The sequence below is a fragment of the Corvus kubaryi genome, unplaced genomic scaffold (assembly GCF_017639235.1).
Source record: "Corvus kubaryi isolate FWS band 111438036 unplaced genomic scaffold, C.kubaryi_AGA036_p1.0 37357, whole genome shotgun sequence".
Taxonomy (NCBI): Eukaryota; Metazoa; Chordata; class Aves; order Passeriformes; family Corvidae; genus Corvus; species Corvus kubaryi.
The window spans coordinates 3,497,686-3,525,546 of record NW_024581117.1 but is presented as its reverse complement, the minus strand read 5'-3'; the positions used below and the strand labels follow the sequence as shown (position 1 = coordinate 3,525,546).

Below are 27,861 nucleotides of genomic sequence, written 5' to 3'. Positions count from 1 at the left end.
AGAAAACACAGTTTTCCATTGCTTTAATTTTTAATGCTTCCTTTAATGCAATCTTTTAATGCCTTTCATTGCACAATGCAATTGCACAAGATTTTACTTTAAAAAAATCTTAGGAAAATATGGCTTATTTGCTCTTTTGCTACAGAAGTCAGACAGCTCAATCTCACAGTACTGCAGTGTGTTCTTTGGATCAGCCGTAAGACATTTTATCCCCTGTGCACAGTGAATCCAGCAAGCTTTCTTTACTTAGCTGAATGCTTCTTGACTATCTCAAGATACTCCTTCACATCATCAGGAGACCCCAAGACAACAGGCACTCTTTGGTGGATATCCTCAGGCACTATATCTAGTATTGCTTGATGACCAGTTGTTGCTATTCCCCCAGCCTTCTCAATAACAAAAGCCATAGGATTGCATTCGTAGAGCAGTCTCAGCTAGAAGACAAAAGTCAAAATGGCAGAAGTCAGGCCAGGCAATGCCAAAACTCATTAAATGTAAATATATTTGGCATTTGATTTTAAACCAATCAATGTTCTAAATACTCTTTATTTCAAATTGTGTGGATTCTGCTTTTCAACAAAACACAGTGAATGCTGGATTTGCCCAATCCGAGTGCTTTCTCGATAGTCCATGTTTGCATTGTGCTATTTACACAGAGATAAAGCTTGTATGTTAAGACACAACCATTAACGAGGCAGAGCACATAGGACTGTGTGAAAATAAAGAAAAACACTCATTCTGAGTGCGCCACTAAGTTTCTATAATGAATAACTGTATCTTATCTGCAACCTGAAGCAATAATTTACAGACAATTACAAAACAGATCAAAGGTCTTTGCTGAATAAACAGTCCCCTTGTCAGCCTGTAAGCGTGTGATCTTCCCTGACTGACCATTGTCCTGGCAGATCCAGTCAGGCACAGTTCCTCCAGATGAAGCCCTGTTACCACATACAAGATGGGAATGGTTTTCCCTTTGGCAGAGCTTCTCCCAATGGGACAACTACATTTAGGCTTCTTACAAACTAGCTTGCACTAGGAATCTCAGGGTAATGCAGACTGTTTGCTTTGTGATCTTCTACTTGGTTGGGACCAGCACCACCAGTTTCAGCTGACATGGTGCAGAGGAGCCTGTTTGAGCAGCACACCCCCTGGTATGTTCCATAATCGAGGTATGTTTGCAGGTAAAGAGAAGTCACTGCAGCTGAAACAGGTGAGCAGCAGCCCTAAAATAGGTGTTTGACAATAGGGTCCTGTCACTTGTGACAGTGTGCAAGGGATGGCCATATCCCCCCCTACAAGAAATACAAACTACCAAGTTACACAACACAGGTTCTGCAATCAAAATATTAATCTTGATAGTGAAATGTCTACATAAAGTAACATTTCCTGTAACTGGGCTTATTCAGGCTTACCTTTCCTTTGGGACTTTTGGAGTTAGCAGGATACAGAAAGATTCCTCCATACACCAGTGTGCGATGCACATCTGCCACCATAGATCCTATGTACCTCCCACCATACGGTGAACTGCCATCCTACAGGAAAACATTTCAATAAAAGTAACTCTAGAGAACATCAGGTTAACCTCCCCCACATGCCCCTTTAGCAGTCCTAACATCTTTCTTCTCCGTATCATGCTTCATTGATAATACTCAAAGTAGTTTCAGAGAGCATGTCAGTATCCTCCTCATTTTCTAACCAGGAAAATCCAAGCAGAAGGAATGGCAGAAGACCTCAGCATAGATGAGCAGTAGTGCCAACAACTGAAAATGTATCCCAGCTCTCCACTGGCTCTAATACTTGGAAAACACTGCATTTCTAGTAGCAAAAAATCAAGTAGTAGGAATCAACACTGGGGCTTTGTCTTTTCTAGCAGGAAAAAAATAAAAGGAGCAAAAGAAGTGATCTTTCCTACTTCTTCCAACCATTTTTGCCAGCTTCTGCAATTTTTTTGTTAAGAAAATGTTAATAGTTGACTTCTGATATTATTTCCTTATTCTACTCCCTGGAATACACTTTAAATACACAGCACCTTAAGCCTGGAAAGACGTCAGATGAAAACATCAGTCTTCTTTCAAAGCAAGATCAGGAAGTCAGGAAGGGACACTAACACTTAACAAAAGTAGGTGTTCACAGTTCACTGTCAGCGTAGTAACTCCAGTGATGAAACGTCTAAGGCATGAAAACATTGTATGGGCACTCCTTGGCGCTTGGGGCCTCCTGACACCAGGAAGCCACACAACCACAAAGCAGGCCTTGAAACTACACTAGATTTCCAAGTGAGAGGCACCCTTAGGACACAGCTCATGTCACCACTGAGCAATGACCCACTGCCATCTGCACTCCGCTCTCCAGCTATTCAGATGTTGCAGTGAGGAAGCAGCAATACAACACGTTGATCAAATTTCTTCATCACCAGATAAGATTTCCTCTCTGCTTGATTACCAAATGCCCAGTTTTGCCTCCAGCACCATTACTCAGACCTTCATTCAGGAAGAAAGATTTAAAAAAAGAAAAAAGGAAGAAAGGAAAAAAAATGCAAAAGAGGTATAGTGCCATACTGGAGAAAGCTGAAATATCTGGCTATATCAACTGCTCTCATTAGGAGTCCTACACCAAGTTATGTTTTAAATAGACAGGAAAGGAAAACAAGCTCTGAACAGTGCATGAGAGAATGAATGATTGATCATAACACTGGAAATCATGAACATTGCTTGTCAACAGGATCTTTTACCTCAGGGAACTTCTTCTTTTTGAGATACTCTGTGACTGCAGGATCAAAATATTTAGCATAGCCTTCATTGAGACTGTAGATATTTCCCTTCTTTTTGATTTTCACATCCCTTTCAACCAAAATGAATTCTCCAATTGCCTAACAGTAAGAAAGAAAAGCTATTTGTTAACATTAATTGCTCACTTATTTGCAAACCAAGGCATAGTCCAGTACTATACACAATTAAATAAAAATTTACTACCACTGCCAATTTTTAAAAATAATTCAGTACCTACAAAAAAGTGGTCTTTGCAATCTATGTGCAAAGTATTTTGTTTATCCATAAAACACAGACAAAGCATGAATCCTGGGGTCATGCAAGCTTCTTCACACTACCATTCCAAGCACTTTCTCTTTCCTATGCCCAAAAAATACTGTTGTCCATAAATTTGTTATCTCTCCACTCTTTTGCTAGACTTAAAACAACGTAAGTTTCCAAACTCTGAGGAGTCTGGAAACTGAGAGTGCTGGCTGAACCAATGCATAAACATGCTCAAATAGCTGTAGATATTCCACTTCCTTTTAGCTTGGGCTAACTGGAAGCCTGTGACCAAGGGCTGGTCTGTTTAGTTTTCTCTAAAGTAAATTTCCAAGTTAGTGCTAAGAGTAAACAAAATAACGTGCATGCATGCTCAAAGCTAAATCTGTTACCTAAACATAGTTAAAAATACATGCATCTATTTAAGCTGCTACTAAACAGAAAGTACCAAGTTGTATTTCCTGCAGCTTGATCACAGAAGGTTATAAAAATTTAAGACTGGCAGGTGGCACAGCCTGACTGATCACAAAGAAACAGACCACTAAAGCAAACTACTTTCAGCTATGATCTACACGATTTTTGTTTTAAAACTCATGGTAAATGCATGCTAGAATGTTTCATCACCCACACACATCACTTACTCTTTTACACATCATGGTGGGATCTGAAAACACAGAAGAAGGTTAAATATTTCTGCTCCTCTGGTTTACTAAGGTCCTAGCATTAAGGAAAAGACAAATAAGACTTAAAGGGCATTTTGTACTGCAGAAAACTGCTTATTTTAAATATCACATGATTACACATGCTGTGTATTTGCTCTGCTGACTCAGCTGTCTTCCTGTTGTTGAGTCACACATGGCACTCCTGCATCAAGGAATGCAAGTCTCCTGACATTATTCCTGATGGGTTGTAAGTACGAGTACACTTACATTTCATTCCTTCATGCTACCTTGAAAGCTGCTCCTTTGGTTGATTTTCCTGGGGACAAACAGTTCTTAAAGACAGTAGCTGGTAATCCCTAATAGCAAAACAAAGAAACAGAAGACAACTCTCACCGGATCCAGCATGAAACAGTTGACACCTCCAGCAGAAGTGGCCAGTACCAGCATGGTGGCACTGCCATAGAGCGCATATCCAGCTGCCACGAGATTACGTCCAGGCTGTAAAGCATCTTTCCCAGAAGGTCCATCAGGGCACACCTAGAACAAGAAAAGAATATAGTTGATTTTACTTCATTTCTATTGCTGGTACATAACTGGGCTCTGGGATAGGGACAGTCTTGTGCTCCACATCCATGCATGAGGTGGCACAAATGCTTCCATGATCCACAACTGAGATTCCTACTGGATGCACTAATACAAATTATATATAGGATACAAACACATTGATCTAGAAATGCTCTTCTAACTATGCCTAGCAGGAATGCAGGAAGCAGGAAAGGATTAAGGAGATAATAAAGAGCTATGTACCTCCTTGTAGGTGATGATGAACACAGCTCAGAGGAAAACTCTGAGGCACAGTTGAAAAGAAATGAAACATGACTCAGAGAGTTCAAGGCTGATCAAAAGTACTTGGGATTTTTTTTGTTTTCTTTTGCTTCCTATAAAAATGAAGTTGAAAATAGCTACTTTGGGATGTATGAAAACATATAAAAGACAATTGAAATGGACAGTTGGGTGTGTTTTATCTGATTTACTTTTTCCCCCCATGTTGTGACCTGTAAGTCTGGTATTTCAAGCTCCTTCAGACAGGGTTTCTGCCTTTCAGAGTGAATTAGACACTTCAAATGCACATGACATGTTTCAGCTCTGGCTTGTTTTTGAAGCCTGTCCTCAGGCTAACAGGACTATTAGTACAGAGAACAAGAAAACCTGAAAGCACATTCCCCAGGTAGATGACAACTACGTGGTATTTTGCCTCAACACAAATATTCATGAAACCTAAGACATTATTTTTTCCAAGCAGTAATTTCATTAGCTGGCTAATTAAATATCAGCTAGGCTTCCACATAAGTTCTTCATCTTCTAAGAGACTAATCCAAATCCTGACAAATTCAAATCCAAATCCATGCATCTGTGAAGTACTAGATTTAACTTAAAGCTTGCCCTGAAAGTCTCTTTCACAAACAAGTTTAATTAGATTTTATTAAGTCTTCCCATGCAATTTTATTTCACCAAAAGCTGCAAAGTAATATTTTCTCCTATTCTACATGAAAAAAATTTACCTTTCTATAGATTGCAAAGATGGTCCCAATGGAAACAAGACAGTCAATGTTTGATGAACCATCTAGAGGGTCTATGCAGACTATGTATTTACCCTGGAAAATACAAAAGAGGGAACTAAATTAGTGACAGTATTTATGAACTTCCCCCAGATAAAAGCATTTCAGTAGGTACATTTTCTCAGAGACTTACACAGCAATATGAACTAAAAGGTTTTTATAGATTATAAAGAAACCGAATTCAGATGTCAGCAATTCTTTGGCCCAGATTTCATTCTTGATTACGACCGTGATTTGTGCCAGACCAGAAGCTCAGAAATCTCTAAAGTACATAGCAGATAACAACACAGGAAAAGTGAAGTTTTCTCATACACTTTTTAATATGAGAAAAAAAAAGGGGGAATACTTTTATTGGTTTACTTTCATCTGTGTAATTAAAGCCAATCCTGTCATATCCACCACCTAGGCTAAGCTGCACTTTCTCTTCTGTTAAACATGTCTTTCTTAATAATAAGGAAGAAAAAAACAAATGAAAATCAGTCCTTTTCATGCAGAGCTAAAAAATAGAGATATTAAAAAGCCCTTTAATGGCTGCTATGCCTAAACTGTACATTTTCCTTTATCTGTGCTCTGAAATGGTCAGATATTACCTTAGCCAGACTGACTTTACCCTGGGTTTGGGGGGTCAAAAAAGAAGCCCCTGCCTTATTGCTGGATTAAGGAATCCTGTAGATACAGGAAATTGCCAGTACCGGGGAAAAAGTTGAATTAACTGTACCTTTTAAATATTTTGTTCCCCCCTCATTTCATTTATAGTTGTCTTAATAATGGTGTGTAACAACAGTGTTTATTTGTTTTTCATTTGATTTTATCCTGCATGTCAGAAACTTATTTAAGTTCAGCAATGCTCTAATCTGCAAGTATGAATTCCCGGTATGCATTGATAAAAACACTGTATTGGCTCACATTTAGTTTAGAAAAGCATTAATACTGAGACTCCTTCAGTGATCTTCGAAAATATTTGTTCAGAGCTAAGGAAATCTAATGCCTAGAAAATCAATTTTGAAGATTTCGCAACAGGGAGAGAGAGAACTGCTTAAACAAAACAAACTTTATTATACTTTGCAAATTATGTAAATTTGTAAATTATTTTGCTGTTCACTTTTACTAAATTTTTACTCAGATTTTTACAGGATCAGACCAAAATATTATCTAGGAAATAGGAACTATCCCACGAGTGCATGCAGGCTTGTGAATGTAAATAATAATAAATGTTAAAAATGCTTTTGTTTCATTGTTGCTAAGTCTTTCATGGGCTTCAAGGAGAATTTTCAAGAATTAAAGACCTCGAGATTTGACCTGCAGAGAACAGCTCATCAGTGTCCTACTCACAAAGCAACATTTCAAAAGGGCTTGACTAACTCAGAGTATAGTTCCAGAGATCAGATGGTGATGAATGAAATATTTTTTCTACAATAAGAAAAAGGTGGGAGAAAAAGAAGGTGGGGAGGAATAACACAGAAAAAAACCCCAAACCAACAAACATAAGTCTGAATGACAGAAAGAACAAATGTTGACTAACACTCTCTCCACCCATCACCTCCACCTTCACTTGCCAGTTTAGGAAAGTACCTGTTTTCTGAAACTTCTAGCTCAGTTTTATTTTTTTAGATGTGGAGCAGTATACCTGTACAGGCTGATCTGAAATCAAGCAGGGAGAACTTTTAAAGCTACTAACCTGTTTGTCAGTTTCCACTATCACAGCATCTTTGTTTTCTTCTGACACAATAACACATGTACTGAAGGATGACTTGAGCATATTAATCACCAGGTCATTGGAAAGAATATCCAGCTTTTTTACATGATCTCCAGTCACATTGGTAGACCCAGCAATTCCATAGCTAGAGCAATTGCAAGACAAAGTATTTCGTGAGAATGGAGCACTGTGTCTTCTAAAGTATTCTGTTTCTTATGCCTGTAAAATGTCTTGTAAACATACAGCACTTTCAAATGGCATCTCAGCTCTCTAAGCCTGTTTATTTACTGCCCAATGAATTCTTGCTGAGACCTGTTAACATTAGTTGTGGTTGCATATCTAGAAGAGAAATACAAAACAAGGAATTGCTTTTCAATAGTTCGTAAACTACAGGTAAACACAGCCAGACCAGGCTATGAAGGCTGAGTTACAACTGTGCTTCTTAGTGAGCTCTTAAGACCTACATATTATTCCTGAATTCTACGGCTCTGCATTCCCTAAAAGCTAAGAATTCATTAAAAAACTGTGTATTTTAACAGTATAGGAATATATTATTTTTTAAATATGAATCTGTATGTGAATCTGACCATGCTAGTTATGCTATCTTCTGTATGTAATATACTCCTGATGTGCAAATTGCAGCAGAAAAAGTCTCCTCACAAATAAATCAACATATTTATAGTTCAATGTTTTCAGTTTTGATTTTAAGCAGTAAAGGTTTCCTTGGGGAAAGAACCAAGAAATAGAAATAAGAAACACAAATAAATGCTGCGAGCTAATCAGAATCAAACCATCTGGCAAGCAGAAGTACCAGGAGACCTTATGATAGGTGATTTTGTAAGCATGCAAAACAGAAAGGGGAAGCTTAGCTCTTAGAAGAGAAAAACAATAGCCAGCTGGGCACGCATTCAGCTGACTCCTATGTACTTCAGCTACAGTTCATTGATTAGGCTGAACACCGGTATTTCAGGTTTTATGTAATAACACTGTACACACTACTTTAGCAATGCATTGCACTTATTCAGTTTAATGCATGAGACAAAGAAAAAGACATAATTCTCTCTCTCTCTCTCTCTCTCTCTGTTACAGTGGCTTGAATATTTTTCTACAATTGTGAACGTGCTTTTAGAAAAAAATGTACTTTGAACACCATGCTTATGTGGAGGCACAGTAGCAGCACAGCTCTCACACCTCATCTTTTGGGGACTCCTGGGAGGGGAAGACAAGGTGTCAGGTGTGGAGCCTGCAGCTGGAAAGGGTCTGTATGTCTTCCTCAGCTGTTCTACACCTCCCCTGCTGAGGGGTACTAAGCATATAGTTGACTCTGAGGGTGGTCCAAAGAAATGGATTCCAGTGATCCCTACTTGTTCACATTCCCTGACAGCAAAGCAAAATCTCACCACTGCTTATAAAATGCAGTCCCACAGTAGGAGATCTGTTCAAGGAGGCTTATGAGTCCAATGCAGTCCTAGTGCTGCTGGAGAGTCAAACCCACTGTCCAGGGGCTCACAAGGCAAGTCTGTGGGCCCAGATACCAAACCTGTGGGCAGCTGCCAACAGACACACACGTAGGACACAAAAGGAATAGGACCTTAAGCTTACATATCAGGTTACATCTAGGAAACCCTAGTCTGTATCGATAGATATAGGGGGCATATGAAAGGGCTAGCACACAACAACTAAAAATTACCATAGCTACATGCAGTCTGAAGTCAAAACAGAAATATAGTTCAAACATACATAAAGTGGAGGAGTTTTGCCTTTTTAAAAATTATATTTTCAACTGCATGGCTTGTAGATGCAAATTCATTTTCTCTTTACAACATTTTCCATTAAGTAATGAAGTAGCCCATCTCTAAAGCCTTGATAACACACAACTGGGCTTATGAACAATATGTAAAATACTTAGGAGGATTAGTTACCTACAAGCAGTTTCAGCTATTTCACATTTCAAGAGTTCCAGTTTCCTTCTGATGCATCTCCAGAACAACATCCCTCTGACTGGCTGACTACAGACACTGCCATTCCTAGCCAGTGCACTTTCTAAAAGCCTTAGACATCCAAAGTTTTGTAGAGAAACTCTAGTTGCTGTGATGCAATATGCAAAAAAAAACACTCTGAATTTGATTACACACCTCAAAGCATAAAATGGTGCTTTGATATCAAGCAGTATGCAAGGAGCAATAAGCCATATTTTGCTAGGCTTTGTCTTTCAGTATATGTGGTCTTATGGTTCCAGGCACCCACACTTGTTGAAAGTAACAATGAAGTTCTATTATTGGCAGACATTTCTCAAAGACTGGATGCCTTATACTACTGAGAAGTCATAGGACCTCTATCACTTGAAAAAAATCAAGAAACCAAGACACTAAAGGAGTTACTTTCAGCTCTGTGCAAGAGGATGTGCTCATGCAACCCCACTCACAGGCTTTTCTGGTGAAAGAAAGACCCATCCCCATCCTCATCCCGACACCCACCACCCCGGAGACAGCAGGATGCCCTGGACCCGCGGGGATGCGCGAAGGTGAGGGGTGCATCCCTGGACTCACAGGTTGGCAATGCCCGCTTTACGGACGGCGGTGGAGATGGCTTTGATGGCCGTGCAGAGGGAGTTGAGGAGCTGCGTGAACTCCCCGGTACCCTTGGCCCGCCTGCCTTCCTCCATCACGAAGCGGGTCATGGTGATGACATTGGTGTCGAAGGCGGAGCGGTCCGTCATGGTGGCGGCGGGCGCGAGTGGGGCCGCGGCCGCCGGCATCGCCTCTTGGCCCAGCGCGGCGGGGCGGGGCCGGCGGGCAGGGGCGGGGACAGGCCCGGCCCCGCCACCGCCGCCGCGGGCTGGGGATGAGGGCGGGGGTGCTACCCCTCCGTCCCACCGACACTCTGAAATATCCGCGGCGGGAAAGCCCCGCCGCTCACTTTTTTTTTTTTTTTTTTTTAACCAAACGTTGTCTCATACACTGTGCGGGGAGAGGCGAGGTCAGGATGGTTTGGGCATTCATTCTGTGAACGGCACAGACAGTCGATCGACACACGGGTGCTGGTAGTTCTTAGTGTTTGCAGTGGTTACACTTCAATGCTAACGGTCCTGAAATTGTGCCCCAAAACTCAGAAGTCAGCATGGTTTCACCACTTGATTGAAAAACTCCGTGGGGGTCATTGTGGATTATAGTGAACTGCGAACAACCTACAGAGCAAGGCTAGTATTTTCTGCTGTACAGGAATGCTCTCATCCTGACTCATCAGTACAGGGAAAACACACATTTAGTGACCGATTCCATCAAGTATTAACTTACTCTGTGTACGGAGATCATGCTGACCCCACGTGTCCCAACCTATCCAACATCATAAAAAAGCTGCAAGGAAACAGCCCCTGGGAGCTGGACCCAATGAGACTTTTATAACAAACTCTCCAGAGCTGTTCAATAGAAAGGCATAGGCTGAGTCCCACTTCAGAAGCTAGAAGCTAATGCACCTCGCACAAATACTGCTGCAAGGGAATCTAGGCTCTCTTGAATCTCTTTTCTTTTGGTTCCAGCCTTCCTGATTTTGCAGCAGTCAAGCAATATGTTTCGCTGCTTATGTTTGATCAGAAAAATCCAAGCACTAGTAAGGGAAACCAGGTTCACCCAACACCTGACCCTAGATACACCCTTTCACACAATAATTTGGCAAACACAAATCTGAAAACAGGTGTTATACTCTGTACAGTCCAGATTTGTTGTACTAGCCATTTTTTTATATTTGTGTTATCTAAGAAGACGAATATTTTAAAAATTGATTACTTTTCAGTAGAATACATTAACGAGTTGAATAAGCACAGTCTCAAATTCTAAATTGAAACCACAGGTTGAAATCATTCCAAATGGTGTCAAACACAGGGCAAAAGTCTTTCACAAGATGCACATCTTTGCATATATACATACATTCTATCTTCATGCAAAGCATGTTGCATATCCATGCATTAAATACTTCAAAGGTATGCATAAATGTCTTCTCCTGAAAGTGTACACAACTTTGGCCTAATTCTCCCATGCCCAGCATTGCACACACTCCTGAAGGTATTAGATATGAGTAGTTGTAAGGCTCTTCTGAATGAGATATTTCAGTCTTTGGGAAGAGGTTAACAGCCCAGTATCATTAAAAAGTTCTTTTAGAGACAGGTAGATTTGGGAAAATTTACAAAACATTGAGGTTAGCTCATTCTTTAAAGGCAAGCAATGCTTTACAACCATCTAGAGCAGCTACTGCAGTCTCAATTGTAGAGAACAACAAATAGCAAAGAGCCAATAAAATTTTGGATGAGTGTACTCCAACTGGCTAGCAGCGAGTAGGCAGAACAGCCTGGGAATATATGAGTTATGGTAACAAACAACAGAGTCTCTGATTAGGGACAGTTTGCCTTAAATGTGAAGACTCTAACAAGTACATCAGTAATCTGCAGGAAGAGCTGTACTTCAGTATAAAATAGTCAGGACTGGTTCAAAATATACCTAAGGTTTGGTATCTATGTCTGAGGATAGCTAACCTCTTCCATCTTACTCACAGGGCTACACATACTCTCCTTGAGAGGATGATGAGGTTTTATCTCAGAACTTTTGGGGTTTGTGAGATGAGTGGGACATGAGTTTTACTCTTCCATTCCCACCACAGAAGCCAGGTAGAAACAAGTACTGTGAACTGCAATTGCAATAATTTGAAAGGATGCTAGTTTCATACAAGTCCATCCAAATGTGCATTTTCTACTGTGGGGAAGGAGAATAATTATTTTCAGCCTTTATAGCATGTTCTTAATCTTTTGTATTTGAGGGACCTCAGTAGAACATTGAGATTAATTCACTTCCACACACCTGGCCTTAGAATGTATGCATACATTGGTCATTTCTGGAAATCCAGAAATAGAAAGTTGACTTGACATTAATTAGTTTATATCTAATGGTTGAGGGTAGACAAGCCATGCAGACCTACAGCAACCATGCTGTGTGGTAACTATAAAATCAGTGTTAAGATTAGAAGTAGGCTTTACATGTTGTGAATCTTTGCCTTTAGAAAACAGTAGTTAAACATTTATTGAAAATGAATTTGTGGATTTGAGAAGGTCAGTGCTGGTTGACTAAACATTGCTGAAACAGCTCACTTTATACAGAAGAAAACACGGACTTGTTTGTGTACAGATGACGTCAACTAGACACAGTTCACAGCAGTTTTAAAACTGTAAGATTACAAATCCACGTAACTACTTTGAAACAAACATTTCCCTGGCACATAGAACCCCAATTGTGTAATTATTTTGAAAATAAGACAAACACTGATGAGAAATCCTTCATTGTAAAGGTTGCCTCTTGTAGGTTCAAATGACAGCCATTAAGAAAATAGGAGGGAAACTCTTCCCTATCCTATATAAAAAGGACTTTTTTCCCCCTCTGAAGAATGTCCATGTGGGAAAGACAGCTTTAGATCCCACTTTTGCTGAGGAAGACTTTCTGTGTGCAGAAGTCTCACAACTGCAGAAGTTCCGTGCTGGTTGGGTGGACAGAGGGTAAGATCCAGCAAGTCACACTGAGATCATTTGCAAGACAATGTCATGCCACCAGTGCAGATGATCTCTACCGTGTGGTGCCAAGATGATTAGGGCTGGAGCAGTTCGAAGGGGATGACTGAGGCAGGTCATCCTGGGTGCTGCAAGAGGTGGGTCAGGGGGAAAAGGGGAACTGCACACAGGAAATCAGGAAGATGTACAAGCATTCTGCTGCCTTCTTTGCTTCAGAAAGTGCTTCATTTTGCCTATGTGAATTTCCTATGTGGGAAAGGGTTCACACATAACAAAGCACTTCACATCTCTGGACACAGGTGAAATACGAAAAATGGCATCAATTGATGTTTAAACTTAGGTTATTATGAGTGAAGATTTGCTAAAAAATAATTTCTTCACATCGTAGATGTAAAAGGGGCTTCATTTGATATTATGCATTATATTATTATGACTGATTAATAAGTAGAATTGAACTATGAGATTGATATCAATTAATGTGAAGGGATTTTCCCGTGCCTGGTGCCCTCTTGTGGGAGTGGGAACACTGTCAGCATTTCAGTGTGAGATCAGCTTATGTGAGAGTACCTTTGCAGTTTTCTGGAGCGGGACAAAGCACTTAATGTGCAGGCAGTAGATCCTGGAAAGGAAGTCTATATGCCTCTGAAATACAAATATTGAACCACAAGTTTTAAATCTCTGTATTTTTTACTTATCCACAAGATTGTACTAGGCAAAGAGAACAAAGATATTCAATATAAGTATTGCATTTGCTACCACTTCTCACCTTGTAAAATGTACAAACAAAAACTATTTTAAATAACCACACCAAGTCTATGTAAAAAAACCCCAAAAAACAAAAAACCAAAAACCCAAACCAAACCAGAAAACCAGAAAGAAACCCCAAAACCACTGTTAAAACCAGACAGAGATTTCAGTGCTGTGAGATGAGATTTCAAAACTAAGCTAAGAAGGTAATTAAAGTGGAGTTATAGTTATGTAGTTCTAACAGTTCCCTTTGCAGAAATACATAATTTCTGTCAATACTGAGTGACACGATGTCATGACTACATGATGCAATTTGTCAATGTAACAACCAATGGAAAAAAAACTTGTTTTTTACATTTAAGCTGTAAACCTGCAAAATTCAAGGGTGACAGAGGAAGAACACTTGGTATAAATGGTCAAACTCCATTCTCAGAGCCTAATCCTAGGTTAGATTTCTGGGAGAGGTTTTCCATTAATGTCCTTGCAGATTTATTTGCTGGGTCAAATACCTATTTATATTGTGGTATTTCCAAGTATAATATGTACGGGTTTTCCAGATTCTCTTCTTCAGGAGGCTTTACATGGACAGTATCACAGAGATTCAGCTGTGATCGTCCAATCCATCATTTTTTAGCAATCGTAATTTTAACTGTACATGATTCAATTCAGAATTTCTAGATAATTTGTATTGATCAGCACAACTAAAATGGTTTTCCTACATAAAGGTCCAGAAGAGAGAGTGGTTGGCTTTTCCAGGTTTATCGACAGTGTGAGGAAGGTCTGATCTGAACTCTTCTGGTAGTGATACATATCCTATAGAGCATGATGCAGAAATGCAACATAATATCCACAAAATACACATATTTTGTAAGTGCTGAAAAATATGGCCAACAAATGAATGAGTGACAGATTAAACGGTCATTCCCTGTTCATGTTTATTTTAAGTATTCTGTTCCATGCCTGAAGTACAGTCAATAAACCTATTTAAAATTACTGATAACTACTACATCTTAAAAATCCATTTTATCCATAGTTTGCATAGTTTTCCACAGCTTCTGAATTCTGAATAAGCATTAGCTAATACTTATAATCATGTTGTGATGTAGGGAGGCAGGTAAAGAAAATCAAAGAAAAAAACTTTATCCTGTGCCACAGAGAAAAATTGTACCTGCATGAAAAGCTGACTGGTTACTTTGGGAATTCAGTCAGTTTGAGAAAGAATGAAGGAAAATGGGAAAATGAAGTATTTAACTCAAATATACACGAATTATGTTTGCGTGTATTTTCTTTTGCTCTAGTAACTTGATATTTCTTTGATGATACAACTGTGAACAGTATAGAAGGAAGTGGAGAAGGGACATACCAAGCACATACTGGGCCAGCTCTGGAGAACAAGGAAGTTCAACACATACAGCTAGGACATTACTGCAAGGTGGTATGACTTTAAAAACAGGAATGAGAGGTGGGTAGAAAGCATACTTTACATTGCTAAGGAGTCAATTTGATTGTGATAGGATTAATAAACAGCAGCTCAAAATCCTCTTACATTAACTAGTTATTAGGATAACTATAAAATCCAGTTCTAAAGTCAGATTTTATCTTAAAACTTCCCATCATTGCTGCAAATAGACTTTCCTTACTGATGGCAGTAGTAGCAGAAACATTGACAACGAGAGTATCACACCCACATGGCCGTTTCGTGCTAGTCCACAACTGAATCTTGTAGGTGATAGTGCGATACAGAAAAGGCAGTCATCACCCTTGCTTGAGATGCACATCGAGCAATTTTTTCTTAACATTATAGGCTTTTGTTCTGATCAAATGATCTATTGTAAAATCAAATTCACGCATTCATGAGTAGATGCACAGGTTGAAATGAAAAGCCTAATTTTTAAGACCACTCGAGATTCGATTTCATGACTTGCACACAGGTGAAAGAGTTGCATAGGCTAAACTCCAGCCCTTTCCTTACGTGGTCCCAGTGCTCATTCATCACACAACATAAGGCTGATACCCAAAACACAGTGTGTGTCAAGACAGGAAGAATTCAATCTAAATGGCAATGTCAGAATCAGGCTTTTGATCACTGGGAAAAATATTTCCATTTTCTCAACCTCCAGTATCCAGGCATACTGGTTCCCATTTGATTTTAGAATCGAGGTATGAGAGCTGAGGGACATACTTAGCTCAGCGTTCACCTGCTGCAGTAGCAGCTAGAGGTGCTGCTTAGAAGAAGGTGTGAGCCTGGCCTGCACACTTTCCCTTCCTTATGTGGACAAGGGGTGCTAGAAGGTGCACCCCTGTCTGTTGCTGTAGTGGTCCAGCTGTTTTTCTGATCAATAACCTAATAGGAAGCCATAACTTAAACACTAGTGCATTGCAAGATATGACTCTGCCACCCTAGGAGCCTGTTATATTATAAGGCAGGGGTTTCTCTTTCTGCGAATCTGAGGGAAGCAGCACGAACACAGAGAGAAGTCAACAAGGATACCAAGGATATGGCTAGAGAAGCACTTTTTTAGCGTGACTCAGAGGAAATCACAGAATCACAGAACCGGTTAGGTTGGAAGGGACCACAGTGGGTCATGTGATCCAACCTTCCGGCTCAAGCAGGGTTATCCCAGCGCACAAGGCACAGGATTGTGTCCAGATGTCCTGAATATCCCCACCGAGGGAGATTCCACAGCCTCTCAGGGCAATCATCATAAAATGGTGTCAGAAAAAAAAAATGAAATCAGGTGTCACAGACACTATATTTTTGTGAAAAAAACACTTGGTTTATTGCCGGCTTGCTCTAGGCAAAGAGAATGTGCAGTACCAAGGCTCTGCCATCAGATGGCAATGCTTATTTATGACAAACCACTGCAGAACCAGAGCCTGGCAGCCCTCCGGAGGCAGAAGAGACCGATCTGGGCAGCTTCATGTGTCTGTCCCTTGGAAAGTGGTAGTGAAGCTCAGCACTGATGGTGACCAAGTAAAGGTCGGCTCTCTCCATCTATACCAGTAGACAAGAAACTGACACTGTATTTCAAATCTACTGCTAATATAAAATGATTATTTAAATCCTAGTGGAAATGGTGCATTCATTATCCTGAGGTCTCTGCTTGTACTCAATGAATACTTCACACACACTGATCTCTGCATCTGTCTTCCCTGTCTGCTTGCTTTCAGACAGCTTCCAGTGGTTCAGCAGTACATGACTAGACGTTCTGCATTTGACATCCTTAAGTTCTGCTGTTGGCTGGTGATGGCTGTGATTATTATTTTTAGTACTGCAGTTGTTTAGGATGAAGGGCATGATTTCATAGAAGTAATTATTGGCATTGTACAGAAAGAAAAGAAAAAACAGTCCTTATCCTACACAGTTCACAGTCTGAGATTAAGAGAAAACAGAAAAAAAGAGGCGTATAAAGGTGCCCCTGGTTTTACAGATTAGCTCCTGCAATGCTCGTGTGTATACAGATGAGCTGCTGCAATGCTTCCACTGCCATTCAAAACTTTACTGTCAGTTATTCACCTTTACCTCTTTGCACGGTGAAGTCTAATGTTGATCTGTGAATGGTGTTTTTTCTAATGTGTGTTGAATATATCACCTTAAGGAGAGAAAAAAAATTAAAAATTAGTTTTGGGGGAAAAAATGAAAAATAACCAGCGAGAATTACACATACTGAGTTGAAAAAAAATTTTCACTGCACAAATTGTGTGAGACTGCCAAGTAACACATCCCTAACTCTTCCAGCTTACATAAAGAACAATCAGCAAACTGTCCTTGTACATTCAGTGCTTCCTTCTGTTCGCAAACCCAGATTGCGGGTTCAGCCATTTACAGGCTGAATACCAAAGCCAATTAAGTAGGCCTCATGTGTGTTTTGTGACATGAACCCTATGAGACAGGAGTCAAAACATCTTGTCCTCAGCCTCCACCATGTCTTAATTGCAACGGATGAGCAAGCACTGTGAAACTCTAGGCACAACTGGAAGTTGATTAAGTTTATTTTTACAGGGGAAAGAAGATAACTGCTTTTATCATGACTAAAAGGATTTCTCTTTCATGCCACAGATACAGGCCTTAGTAAGGCATTATACATGTATTTTATTCTTTACAGATGCAATAGCTATGCAGTGCTCAAGGTGAACTAGATGGTCTAGAGCAGAGGTCTCTAAATATTTTTTTGTTATGCACTCATATAAGTCAAAAGTTCTTGAGTATTCACTCCAGTATATGTATGCTTATTTATTAATTATATACAGGTAATATTATATTAATGTTAGACACAGTAATAAAATATACACAAAATAGAAATGAAAAATTTATGACATAAAGATAAACAATATTTTAAAATTTTACTTTATTTTATTATTTAATGATAGAAATATGCTTTCTTCCTGCACCACAGTGTCTTGTCTTGTGTATCCCATGGGGTGCAGCAATGCCAGTTGGGAGATGACTGCTCTACAGACAAAAACTCTGAGGTCTAATATCCATTGTCTTGTATCCAGCCAAAAGGATACTTCTGTTCTGATTTACACGGGATATGATATGTCTCTCCATATCCATTTAACCTTTATGTATGTGGATGGCTGCAAGCAAAAGGTATTCATAGGTGAAAAGAACTTAAAGAGCTGGGTCAAGACTGACACCTACAGATTAATAAGATCCTGGGATCTCACAGAGCAGACAGAACAGGTTTTGAGGGAGAAAAAGATGTATGTGGCTGCTTCTTTATGAAGTATTTGAGCATTAAACCAGTTTAATGCAAGTGTTTTTTAATGGTATTTTGGGGAATACTTCAATTTGAAATTTAATGGAGAAGTGCTTTTAGAAACAAAACAATGAGATTAAATCATATAACAAATTATATATTGAGAAGGGGAAAAGTGAAAAGGGGAAACAGGCAAACAGGAAAACAAGAACGTAAGAAAAACATTATTGCACTACTTAAGAACAGGAACCAGTCCAGCTTATGAAAGGAAATGTTCACAACAGCTGTGAAAGTCTCATGCAAAAAATATACAGATAGTTTCTCCAATGATAACACTGTCTTTTAAAATACATTTTTGCAATCCTTCACAGGAACTTTGTTTTTCTTGATTTTTATGTAGCAACTTTATGTAATACAATCTCCAGCTCCTAAACTTGAAAACATTCATATTTAACCATAATTTATCAAGGTATACTATATTATTTCCTTAGTAATACCAGGATAATATTAAAGTATTACAAAGGCAATAATATTGCGTAGTTAGAATTTAAAAAACCAGTGAGACATTCTTACTGTTTGACTTTTTCAAACCCAGAAATGATTGGTTAATTTAAGAAGTCCCTGCCACTCCTCCCATTTTTTGTCATGTAGAAGCAACCTTCCACAGGGAATTCTAATTGACGTACCAAAACCCTTAAGTAGATGTTTTAGTCAGGAGTTTCAGCACTCAAGGCAAAAGACCTTGAGTTCCCAGTCCTACTTCCACTCAGGCATACCTCCTGTTAAAGCACTGACTCCTGAGAGCCCCCATCTAAAGCTGGCTTTGAGATACCTGCTCCCACCTCTCACAGCATCGCATGGGAACTTCTTTGGTCTGGTCACACAAAGCTAGCTGAACAGTCAGAACTGCTGTGAGACAGAACATCACCCTGTGCTACTTTAAAAACAGTCTAGGTTTTAGTGGGTGGGAAGAGCTGCTTGAAACTTCTGTGTCCGGCACAGAGCCAATCACTGAAGGCTTTGACAATGGGCAGGTTACTGGCCCAATTAGACAAGTTGGTAATGCCTCTGTGATGACATATTTAAGAAAAGAAAAAGCATGGGAAGCACTCTTTTCTTGCTCCCCTCCGAGGCGTGGCGCGGAGTCCCCGGGACTCTTCCCGGAGAGGGCCACTGGGCCCTTCCCGCCGCGGCGGCTGGGGCCGTGCTGCGGGGCGGCATCCCGGTGCCATGGGCAGCCGAGGCTATGCGGCTGGGACCAGCACTGGGAGCACCCGTGTGGCCGGGGTGCTGCAGCCGCTGACACCTCAGCATGGCTCGCAATTAACTTCACTTGCTTAGCTGCTTTTAACCACCTATGCTGCGGGCAGAAGGGCAGGGGCAGCAGCAACTTTTTCTTTTTCAGCGCCCTGCATGAAGAAGAGGCGCTGAGTGGAGCCGGTGGCCGGCGTGGCCCGCGTGGTGCCAACGGAGACCACGGCCAGCAGCAAGGGGCATGGCGAGCAATTGCCCGATACAGAACCCAGACAGGATCAACCTTTCAGCACTGTAGACCTCTATAAAAACTTTTCAATTTATAGAACCTGAGACCAAATGAAGCTTGCAGACACCAATTCTCTCCCAAGTCAGAGACAAGGAGAAAGGGAAGACACGTGAGGAGAACCAACATGGTGACACCGAGGTCAGTGAAAAAAAAGGAGAGGGAGAAGGTGCTCCAAGCCCTGGAGCTGAGATTTTCCTGTGAGCCATGGTGAGGACTATAATACAACAAACTGTTTCCCTGTAATTCATGAGGTGCATGGGGGGGTGCAGAGATCCATGCACAGCTCGTGAAGAAGAGTACTTACGCTGGAGTGCATGGATGCTGAAAAGCTGTAATCTAGTGAGGAACCTGGACAGAGGGAGATGACCCTTGCTTTTAGAGACAGAGGAAGAGAGCCTTCGCTTCCAAACTAGAACAGTTCATCCTTAAAAGACTAAACGCCATTGAACTAAAATGGTCCACGCTAGGCAGTAGTGGAAAGACTGCTTGGCCCGTGGGAGGGACTCACGTTGCAGCACGTTCAGGAGGGACTGCTGCCTGTGAAAGTTAAAATCACACTAGAAAAGTTCACAGAGAACTATCTCCCATGGGAAGGATCCCACAGCACAGCAGAAGAAACTCTCTTCCTTAAGCATACTGAAGAAAGATTTTTAAGAAGTGAAATACTGTCCAAAACCCCATGTTTTGTTTCCTTGCGCGGTTGGTGGAAAGAGGGAGGGACTGGGAAAAAAAGGTGTTCGGAAAGTTCACTTTTGTTCTCATTACCCTTTTTACTTTTAATTCTGTTAATAATAAATCTTCTTTATACTGTTTAAGTTTTGAACCTGTTTTGCCTTAAAGTTTTTTTCAGTAATCCTTAACTCATGAAAATGAAGTTTTCAATTCCCCCTCTTCTGCTCAACTATAGTAGAGGAAAATAAGTAAATGGTTTTTTTGTAAGTGCCCGGTTCTTAACCAGTGTCAAACCGCGACATACCCCCATGCCAGATTTTAACAGTTTGAAAACTTTTCAGCTACAAACCTGGGGCTACTTAAGCTTTTGAGGAATAACTCCAATCTGTCCGAAGCTTTTAGGGTCACAGTTCTGCAAATAACTTGAAGGCTGCAGTGAGCACCAAATCTTAAACCAAATCTTAGCTCAGCCAATAGCCTCTGCATATCCTACATCATACCATAGTTGTTTGGCTTATAACCCAATTCTGACATTTATACAGTGTCATTTGATCTTTTCACACAGAATCATAAATTGGATGAACCACACTTAAAAGTTAAAAATGAAAACAGAGTTAAGCAACAGATAGATTTCTTGACCTGCATTCTTCTTAAAGACAAAAGCTGCAAACGAGCCATAGGCTGCTGTGGCAATGAAGAAACCCACTGATTGCTTTTTCGGCAACTTTCAGATCTACGAATGCTTAATGATTCATTTAAAGTAAAATAAACCCTGTTCTCACATTTAGCCCATTTTTGTTTCTTTCACTAATTTAGCTTTTTCTTGTCTGCAATCTAAAACAAGTAGTTTTGGACCTGGCAAAGGCCTGTGCTGTTCCACTTTTCTTTTTTTCAGCAATAATCTCATCATTTCCAACTAATAACACATATTTAATTCACTTTACTATATTAATATTAGTGCCAGGGAATGCAAGTTCCATACACAAAGGCCTGTCTGAATAAGTCCAAAATTTCTGAGTGGGCATGAGCTGTGGTTATTTTGCTTAATGTAAATGAATTTTGCTGCAGGTATACCCTGTTGGTAGAGATTATATCCTCTACTCAAAGTTAAATTATCTTGTCAGCAAATTTGTGTGTCCTGATTTTACATTAATTACACAAATATTTAGCAAGTGTGTTCTTGCTTCCCACTGAACTCCTTTTGTTTGAATGCTTTTTATAAAAGCATTGCTATCTAAAATGGCTTGGGGAATGTATGGCATTACTTTTTAATGAAAAGAAAGATTGGGGATTCTAAAGGAAGAAGTTAAACTCCAATGTGCCACCTTTCTTGCTGGTCTTGTGGAAAGCCTTACAAAGCTGACTGGCACTTTTTACTTAGGACTGTGGCAGGACGATACAGGGTTTCTGCACAATGCCGTGCACACATTTTTAGCCCATGTTCCATGAGCTACTTATCTTCAGACCCTGGTCACAGCTGCCCTGTCCTTCTTAAAACCAAGCTAGGAATGGTTCTTAGAGGCTGACAGAATCTGAATAATAATGTACTGATATGCTGGGAGAGCATATCAACAAGAGGGAAAAGGTAAAGTGTTTTGTTGCTTGATGGTCTGAATAAAAAAGAGCTCTGAAGAGATATGAAGCAAAAAAGAAAGAGATACAAATGAAAAATAACTTTTCTCTAAAATAAGGAGAGTGTTTGAATGAATAACCTAAGTCAGTGAAATGGGTGTCTCACTGACAAAATACCAGGCCACCTCTATACTAGGATGTATTTAAAATCTGATTTTGAACACTTGTTTTGGAAATGCAATTCTCTGTTTTCTAGATCTGAGTTTTGACTGCAGGAGGACATGCACTGCAACTGTTGGGATAACTCTTACTTTTGAATGAGCTTTGGTGTCCTGCCGGCTGAATAGCTCTTGTGTGATATATTGTTTCCTCCTTCTCTGGCGAGAAAATCTGGTAGGTTGTGGTCTTTGCCTATAATTTTGTACAGTCACTAAAGAGCATGCTGTGAAACTTGTCTGAGGTGACAGCTCTCACTGCCATTCAGTTTCTACTTTAGATTCTGTTTCAGATGTTTGTTTGTTTGTGGTTTGTGGGGTTTTTTCTTATACTGCCAGCCCTCTTATGTCAGTCTTTTGCCCAAGTTCTTAAAAGGTTTGCATCGCTGTTAGTAAGGAAGACTCCACAGCTCAGACTCTATTAACATTCCCTGTAAACTGGGGAAAAGGAGAGGATTCTCAGTCTTCCTCTTAGGTTTCAATCTAAAAAGCTGGGAAAAGTCATTTTACCTAGAGAAGCAACCTGGCGTACTCTTATAGAGAAAAGAAAGTAAAATCTTGGCCAAATGAGTGGTTATTACTTTTATGTTTTCCTGGGTTTGGAACTTGTAATTCTATTTTCAATCTGTTAATTTCAGTTTACACAACAAAATTAAACCAGAAGATTGCTGGAAACCTTGATTGCTTTGAAAAAACAGACTATTGCTATAGCCAAGATAAGTGTGCTTTACTGAACAAGCAGAGTAAGAGCTATCTGGTGGCTATAATCAACACATGAACTAAGGTAAATAGAGGCATCTTTCAAGTTCTACTACCCTATAGGAACTTAGGGATATATATGAGCATGAAATAAAAAATTAAAATTATTTACGTAAAGCTGCATGCTTTGAAATGAGGCATTGTAATGCCTCATAAATCAGGGACTCATGGTTACTGTGAATAGTAGTGGTGTATGAACCAGGATATTTGAATGAATTAGTGGGTAGGTATTCATAAATGTCACTCTGTTTCTCTGTATTCATGGAAAGTCAAACCAGCAAATTATCAGTGGAAAGTTCCACACTCTGAAGTAACCAAAAAGCCAAAGGCCACTCTATAATGGACTGCCAGAAGTATCCCATGAGCCATCACTGTCACATTTAAACTTTCAGTAGAATTAAAAATGAAGAAAAATGGAAGCAACACTTAGGTGAAACATGCTGATCTGCTATGTTATTACAATTTTTCTTTATCTTACACAGTTATAACAGTCAAAAGGTCAGGCTGCGAAATGCCAAGAACATCCCTGTGGCTGATTTGTTTATCCTGGGAACGCTTAAGAAGGACTGCACGGGCAGTCATAAAATTTTAAAGAGCTATGGTAAGTCTCACTGCAAATAACACCTTCATTTTTACAGTAAAGTAGTCCAGTCAAACAGAAACAGGTCACTCATCTCCAGTGCTGAGCCCATTTAGGCCCTAAGAGTACACCTTATTTTAATCCCTCTCTTCCAATGCCTTTTGCCTTCCTAGTTTATCTCTGAAAACACAGCCACTTAATGTGCCAGTTCAGAGGTTGCTAAAACTCAGCTGCAACCTACTCTTCAGCCAACCAAAACTGATACTTACGTGCTAAGCAGTAAGTAGTAGATCATACATGGCATGAAACAGGAAAATGAAAACTAGGAGAAGTAATGTTGTCATATTCTCCCTGAATTACAACCAACAGAGATCTCACATGTGAAGTAACAGCTACCTTTACAAAAACAGCAGAGTATTGAGTGATGCTTTTCCACTGAAAGGGTACTTTTAAATACTAACTCTTTTTGGTTAAACTTTCAAGAATAACTGATTGTGAATGAAGATGCACAAAATTGCTGTCAATTTTTAGTCTTGCTTAAGAAAAATACAAATGCATAACAAGAAGGTTTCTTCTTGGACTTCTATCAAATTCCCAGGTTATTTGAGAGTTTCAGTTCCCTCCCCAACATTAGTGATATAGATTCATACTGGTATATGACATAACTGAGACAAGGTGACTCCCTCTACCTTAGCATTCACAGTCTGTGCCACTTGTCCAGCAGCCAGATCCACAGGAACTGATTTTTTTACACCGAGAAGTGTAATTCAAATTCAGTCAGCATGGCTGACTGAAAAAGATGACCATTAGATTATGTATCAGGTGTATCAGATTGTGGGCACTGGATGAAAAGGGAAAGTCAAGGTAAAGTAGTTCCCCCAGCCAGAATTTAATACTGGAAAGGACTCTGCCTGACTGATCAAGTTCAGTTTCCTCACAGCCACACACCACAGAAAACAGTTACCAAATGGACAACCATCTACAAATACCTGCTCTGACACCTGCAATCAATGCTCTTTTCTAGCTTCCAACAGAAAGATGTTGACAATTGGCACAGATATTGTGCTATCTGCATGCAACAGCAGAGGTCTGGATAGGCAAAAAAAAGCTCTCCTGGTGTCACAATGCAGACCATCCCCTGTGCTATGGAGAGACAAGGCAGCCCACCTGACTCCGAGGGAGGCATGAATGGCAACGAAAAGAGTGTATGAGAGAAAGAGAAAAAACCCCAACATGGAAACATGGAAAATCCAGGAGCATAAAGATAATAGAGATGCCAGTTTCACTAATTCCCTCTTATACTGAAGAATGTATCTCATGAAGTACTAAGCAGTGGAAAAACAGAGGGGCAAGAAGTGTCATGAGATGCCAAAGTTGTGTATGAATCCAACCATTAACTACCGCATTTGCAATTATTTGCTCCTGACAACAGTGTACACTCAGCAGGTTGCAGGATAAGGAATCTTACCACTCTGTTCCTATGCTGCTTGAAAACATCAGCTCCATTCTTTACCTTTGTTCAAGTTCCTATCCCGTTAAAACCAACAGAAAGTTATGAGAGGAACACATCAGGAAAAGGTGTTTATACCTTTTCCAGTGACTTCTTTCTTCTTTGCATAGGGGAGAAAAGACCAGGCCTACAAAAGTCCAAAGTGTTGCCTAGTTCTAGCACAGACACATCTTTTTTGTGCTAGAGAAACATGGAGTGCTCACTAGAGAGATATGAACACAAACACAGAAGGAAATCTGTTGAACATTATGGCTGACTTCGTAAAACTCAGTTTTGAATTTTGTCTTCAGGCAGAAAGTTGAAATGTTCTTTTGTAAAGTCATTTGTTCAATTGGCCTCCATTAATGGAAGAATTGTGCCACAGACCTATGTGGTGCTTATTTTATTAAAAAATCCAGTGTACAGGAAACTTAAAGAAAAGGAGGAAATGAGATTATGAGTGTCTTTGATTATAGAAAGAGAACAGATGAAAAAATACATATATATTGTGGAAATAAAGAATGAGCAAACACAGCAGTTTTGAGTTATCATTACAAGAACTTATTTTGTGGATATTTCTGTAATGGCATATGTGGGTGATCCCATGATGAACTAATGGTAAAATGGTAAGTTCTCAGTACGTGACAGTTGTAATTTGCTAATATAAGCTCAACAGAAAAAATTCACCACAGATGTAAGCAGATATTCTGAGCTATAAATCTGAGATTTCTAGAGCTGTGCTTTACTATATTAGGCTTGATTTGGACATAACCAAGTGATTATAATTCTTGCTGGAATAAACATATAGAAAATTTGCATGAACTAAGTCTGATATTTTGCAGATTTGCTCTCTTATTTTCTTACAATACTTGCAGTATAATAACACTGCTTTAGTGCAAAGTAAGTTTTATTTTAATGTATTTGTTTATATCTTCACTCTTACAGAAATTAAAACCCAGTTCAATCCTAGCATTGTATTAACATAGCATTTGTGAGCCTTCTGCCCCCTTGGAAGGTAAACATCTAGAGACAACTGGAAAGGAAGTATTTTCCCATAGTTTGAGTCTCTGTATGACACTGCAGTATAAATACTCAACAATAAATTAGAAGTTCCAGAGCTCCCATGACAGCTCTTGCCTATTTCCAGCAGGTAACACAGGATCTGTAGCTATTAATATGTACCAAGGACACAGTACTGCCTGTATCTTCATGCAGACTATTATTCAAGTTAGCACTCAACTAAAGCATTACAGATGAAAGTAATTTGTTCTCTCAATATTAGTCTTTTAGCATACATTAGTTAGCTCATGATTAATTAATATGATCTTGAATATACAGTTCTAATAGTTTAAGATAGTGTTGTAAAACAGCTTGAGTTATTTTAGGATTTTCTAGGTCTAAAATTGTACTTGATTATATTTACTATAAATGTACATACTTATATACAGATTTAAAAGTGCCATTAATTGTGTGTAATATAAACATGGTTTCTATTGGTAGGGGATGAAATTTTAAATAGAGAAGGATGAGGAATTAATTTAGTAGACATGATGATATTATAATGACAGACACAGAGGCAATCTTAGCGAATTTTTGATTAGTATGTGAAAATTAAACCATGAGTGACTTATGCCATGGCCCTCAATAAATTAAATTATCATCATTGCTTTGCTTCATTGTTTGCTTTATTTATCTCAAGTGAAATATTACCTTCTGTAGATTTTTTTTTACTAGATCCTGGGGCAACTTAGTTTAATAAAACTATTTGATTATTCTGCCAACTTTAAGTCAAAATGATGGTATCTACTTTTACATCAAGGTAGATTTGCCTAAATATTTATTGAATTTTGCTTGCATTTCTGAACCGCAAATTTATCAAGGATTTATCAAGATTCATTTTATCAAAGATTTAACATCCCCACAGACAGTGTATATGCAAAAAGGGTTCCTTCCCCACTAAAGGTTTTTCAGAAGTTGCTATTAATTATGACTGCAAACCCGAACATATTCAATGCCATATCTGCCTATGATCTAGAAATATTTATTACCTGTGATGTCATTTCCAGGTGCCAGATATTAAAATCAACCAGTCACTGCCACATAGCAAGTCAAGTCACCTCTTCCCTCAAGCACAAACTGGCAGTAACAAACCACTACTCAGAGAAGAATCTGCCTACTTAACACCTCCTCACTCACATCATTCCCACAAGCAGCAGGTTCTCTTATGAGCTCTGACTAGTGAAACAACATGTCTGTTAAGCAGAGTGCCTAGGAAAAATATGAAATTCTCAAGGGTTATTTTCACATGTATTTATATCAAAAAAAGCTAAAAAACCCTTATATGCAGCTGCATCTACTGCATGCCAATGAAACATGACTACATCAATTCACTTAAGAAAAGGAATTAGAGATTTCTCAAAGAATCCCAGATTCCCCATAAATCATGCTTGTGTAGCCTACTTTGTTCACCCAATCCTTAAAATGGAGCTTGTGGGAATAAGAGAAAACTTCCCCCAAGATAAAATCATATCACTGGGACTGCTCACCAGTTCAAAACAGGGCACTCTGAGTTTTATGTGCCACCTACAAAGCCAGACCCCACCCTACACAAGCAGTGAAGTCCAATGGGAAATATCTACTGTCTTTCCTTTAGAGGAGAGTTAACCAGGTCCTCTATCAAAAAGGCAAATTGTCAGATATTGTTGAAAGAATATCACAGACTAAAAAAAAAAAGCCTGTATGTCAAGAAGACTTACCCAATGACACCCGCTTTCCAGTTTTCTTCTTTTTGGTAAGATTGTTGAAGGCTTGAACCCTTGCAACATCACCATAATCATGCAGATCACAGAGTCATGATTTTCACCCATGCATACACCAAAATAGTCTCAGGAACGCTACTAGAACTTTTTATTTCTGATCCTCATAAATAAATAGGCTACTTTCAGCTATCTCTGCAACTGTTATTGTGTGGTATCAGTGGCAAACATACACCTTGCCTGGAGTGTATACAAGGCAACACACAGA

The 27,861-nt window shown here is 39.4% G+C and overlaps 1 protein-coding gene and 1 long non-coding RNA gene across 2 annotated transcripts; one reads left to right on the top strand and one right to left on the bottom strand.

The window, feature by feature from the left end:
- Positions 1 to 25: 25 nt before the first annotated feature.
- LOC121667207 (fructose-1,6-bisphosphatase 1-like) lies at positions 26 to 9,761 on the bottom strand. Its single transcript, XM_042033648.1, has 7 exons — positions 9,556 to 9,761; positions 6,989 to 7,151; positions 5,254 to 5,346; positions 4,085 to 4,228; positions 2,732 to 2,869; positions 1,413 to 1,532; positions 26 to 434 (listed from the first exon to the last, which is right to left on the bottom strand). Exons 1-7 carry the CDS (start codon positions 9,723 to 9,725, stop codon positions 243 to 245), a joined length of 1,020 nt encoding a protein of 339 aa, XP_041889582.1. The 5' UTR covers positions 9,726 to 9,761; the 3' UTR covers positions 26 to 242.
- A 2,606-nt stretch (positions 9,762 to 12,367) lies between these two features.
- LOC121667269 lies at positions 12,368 to 26,464 on the top strand. Its single transcript, XR_006017000.1, has 4 exons — positions 12,368 to 12,545; positions 22,051 to 22,187; positions 23,251 to 23,369; positions 24,373 to 26,464. It is a non-coding gene; the product is annotated as an uncharacterized LOC121667269 (long non-coding RNA).
- The last annotated feature ends 1,397 nt before the right edge of the window (positions 26,465 to 27,861 follow it).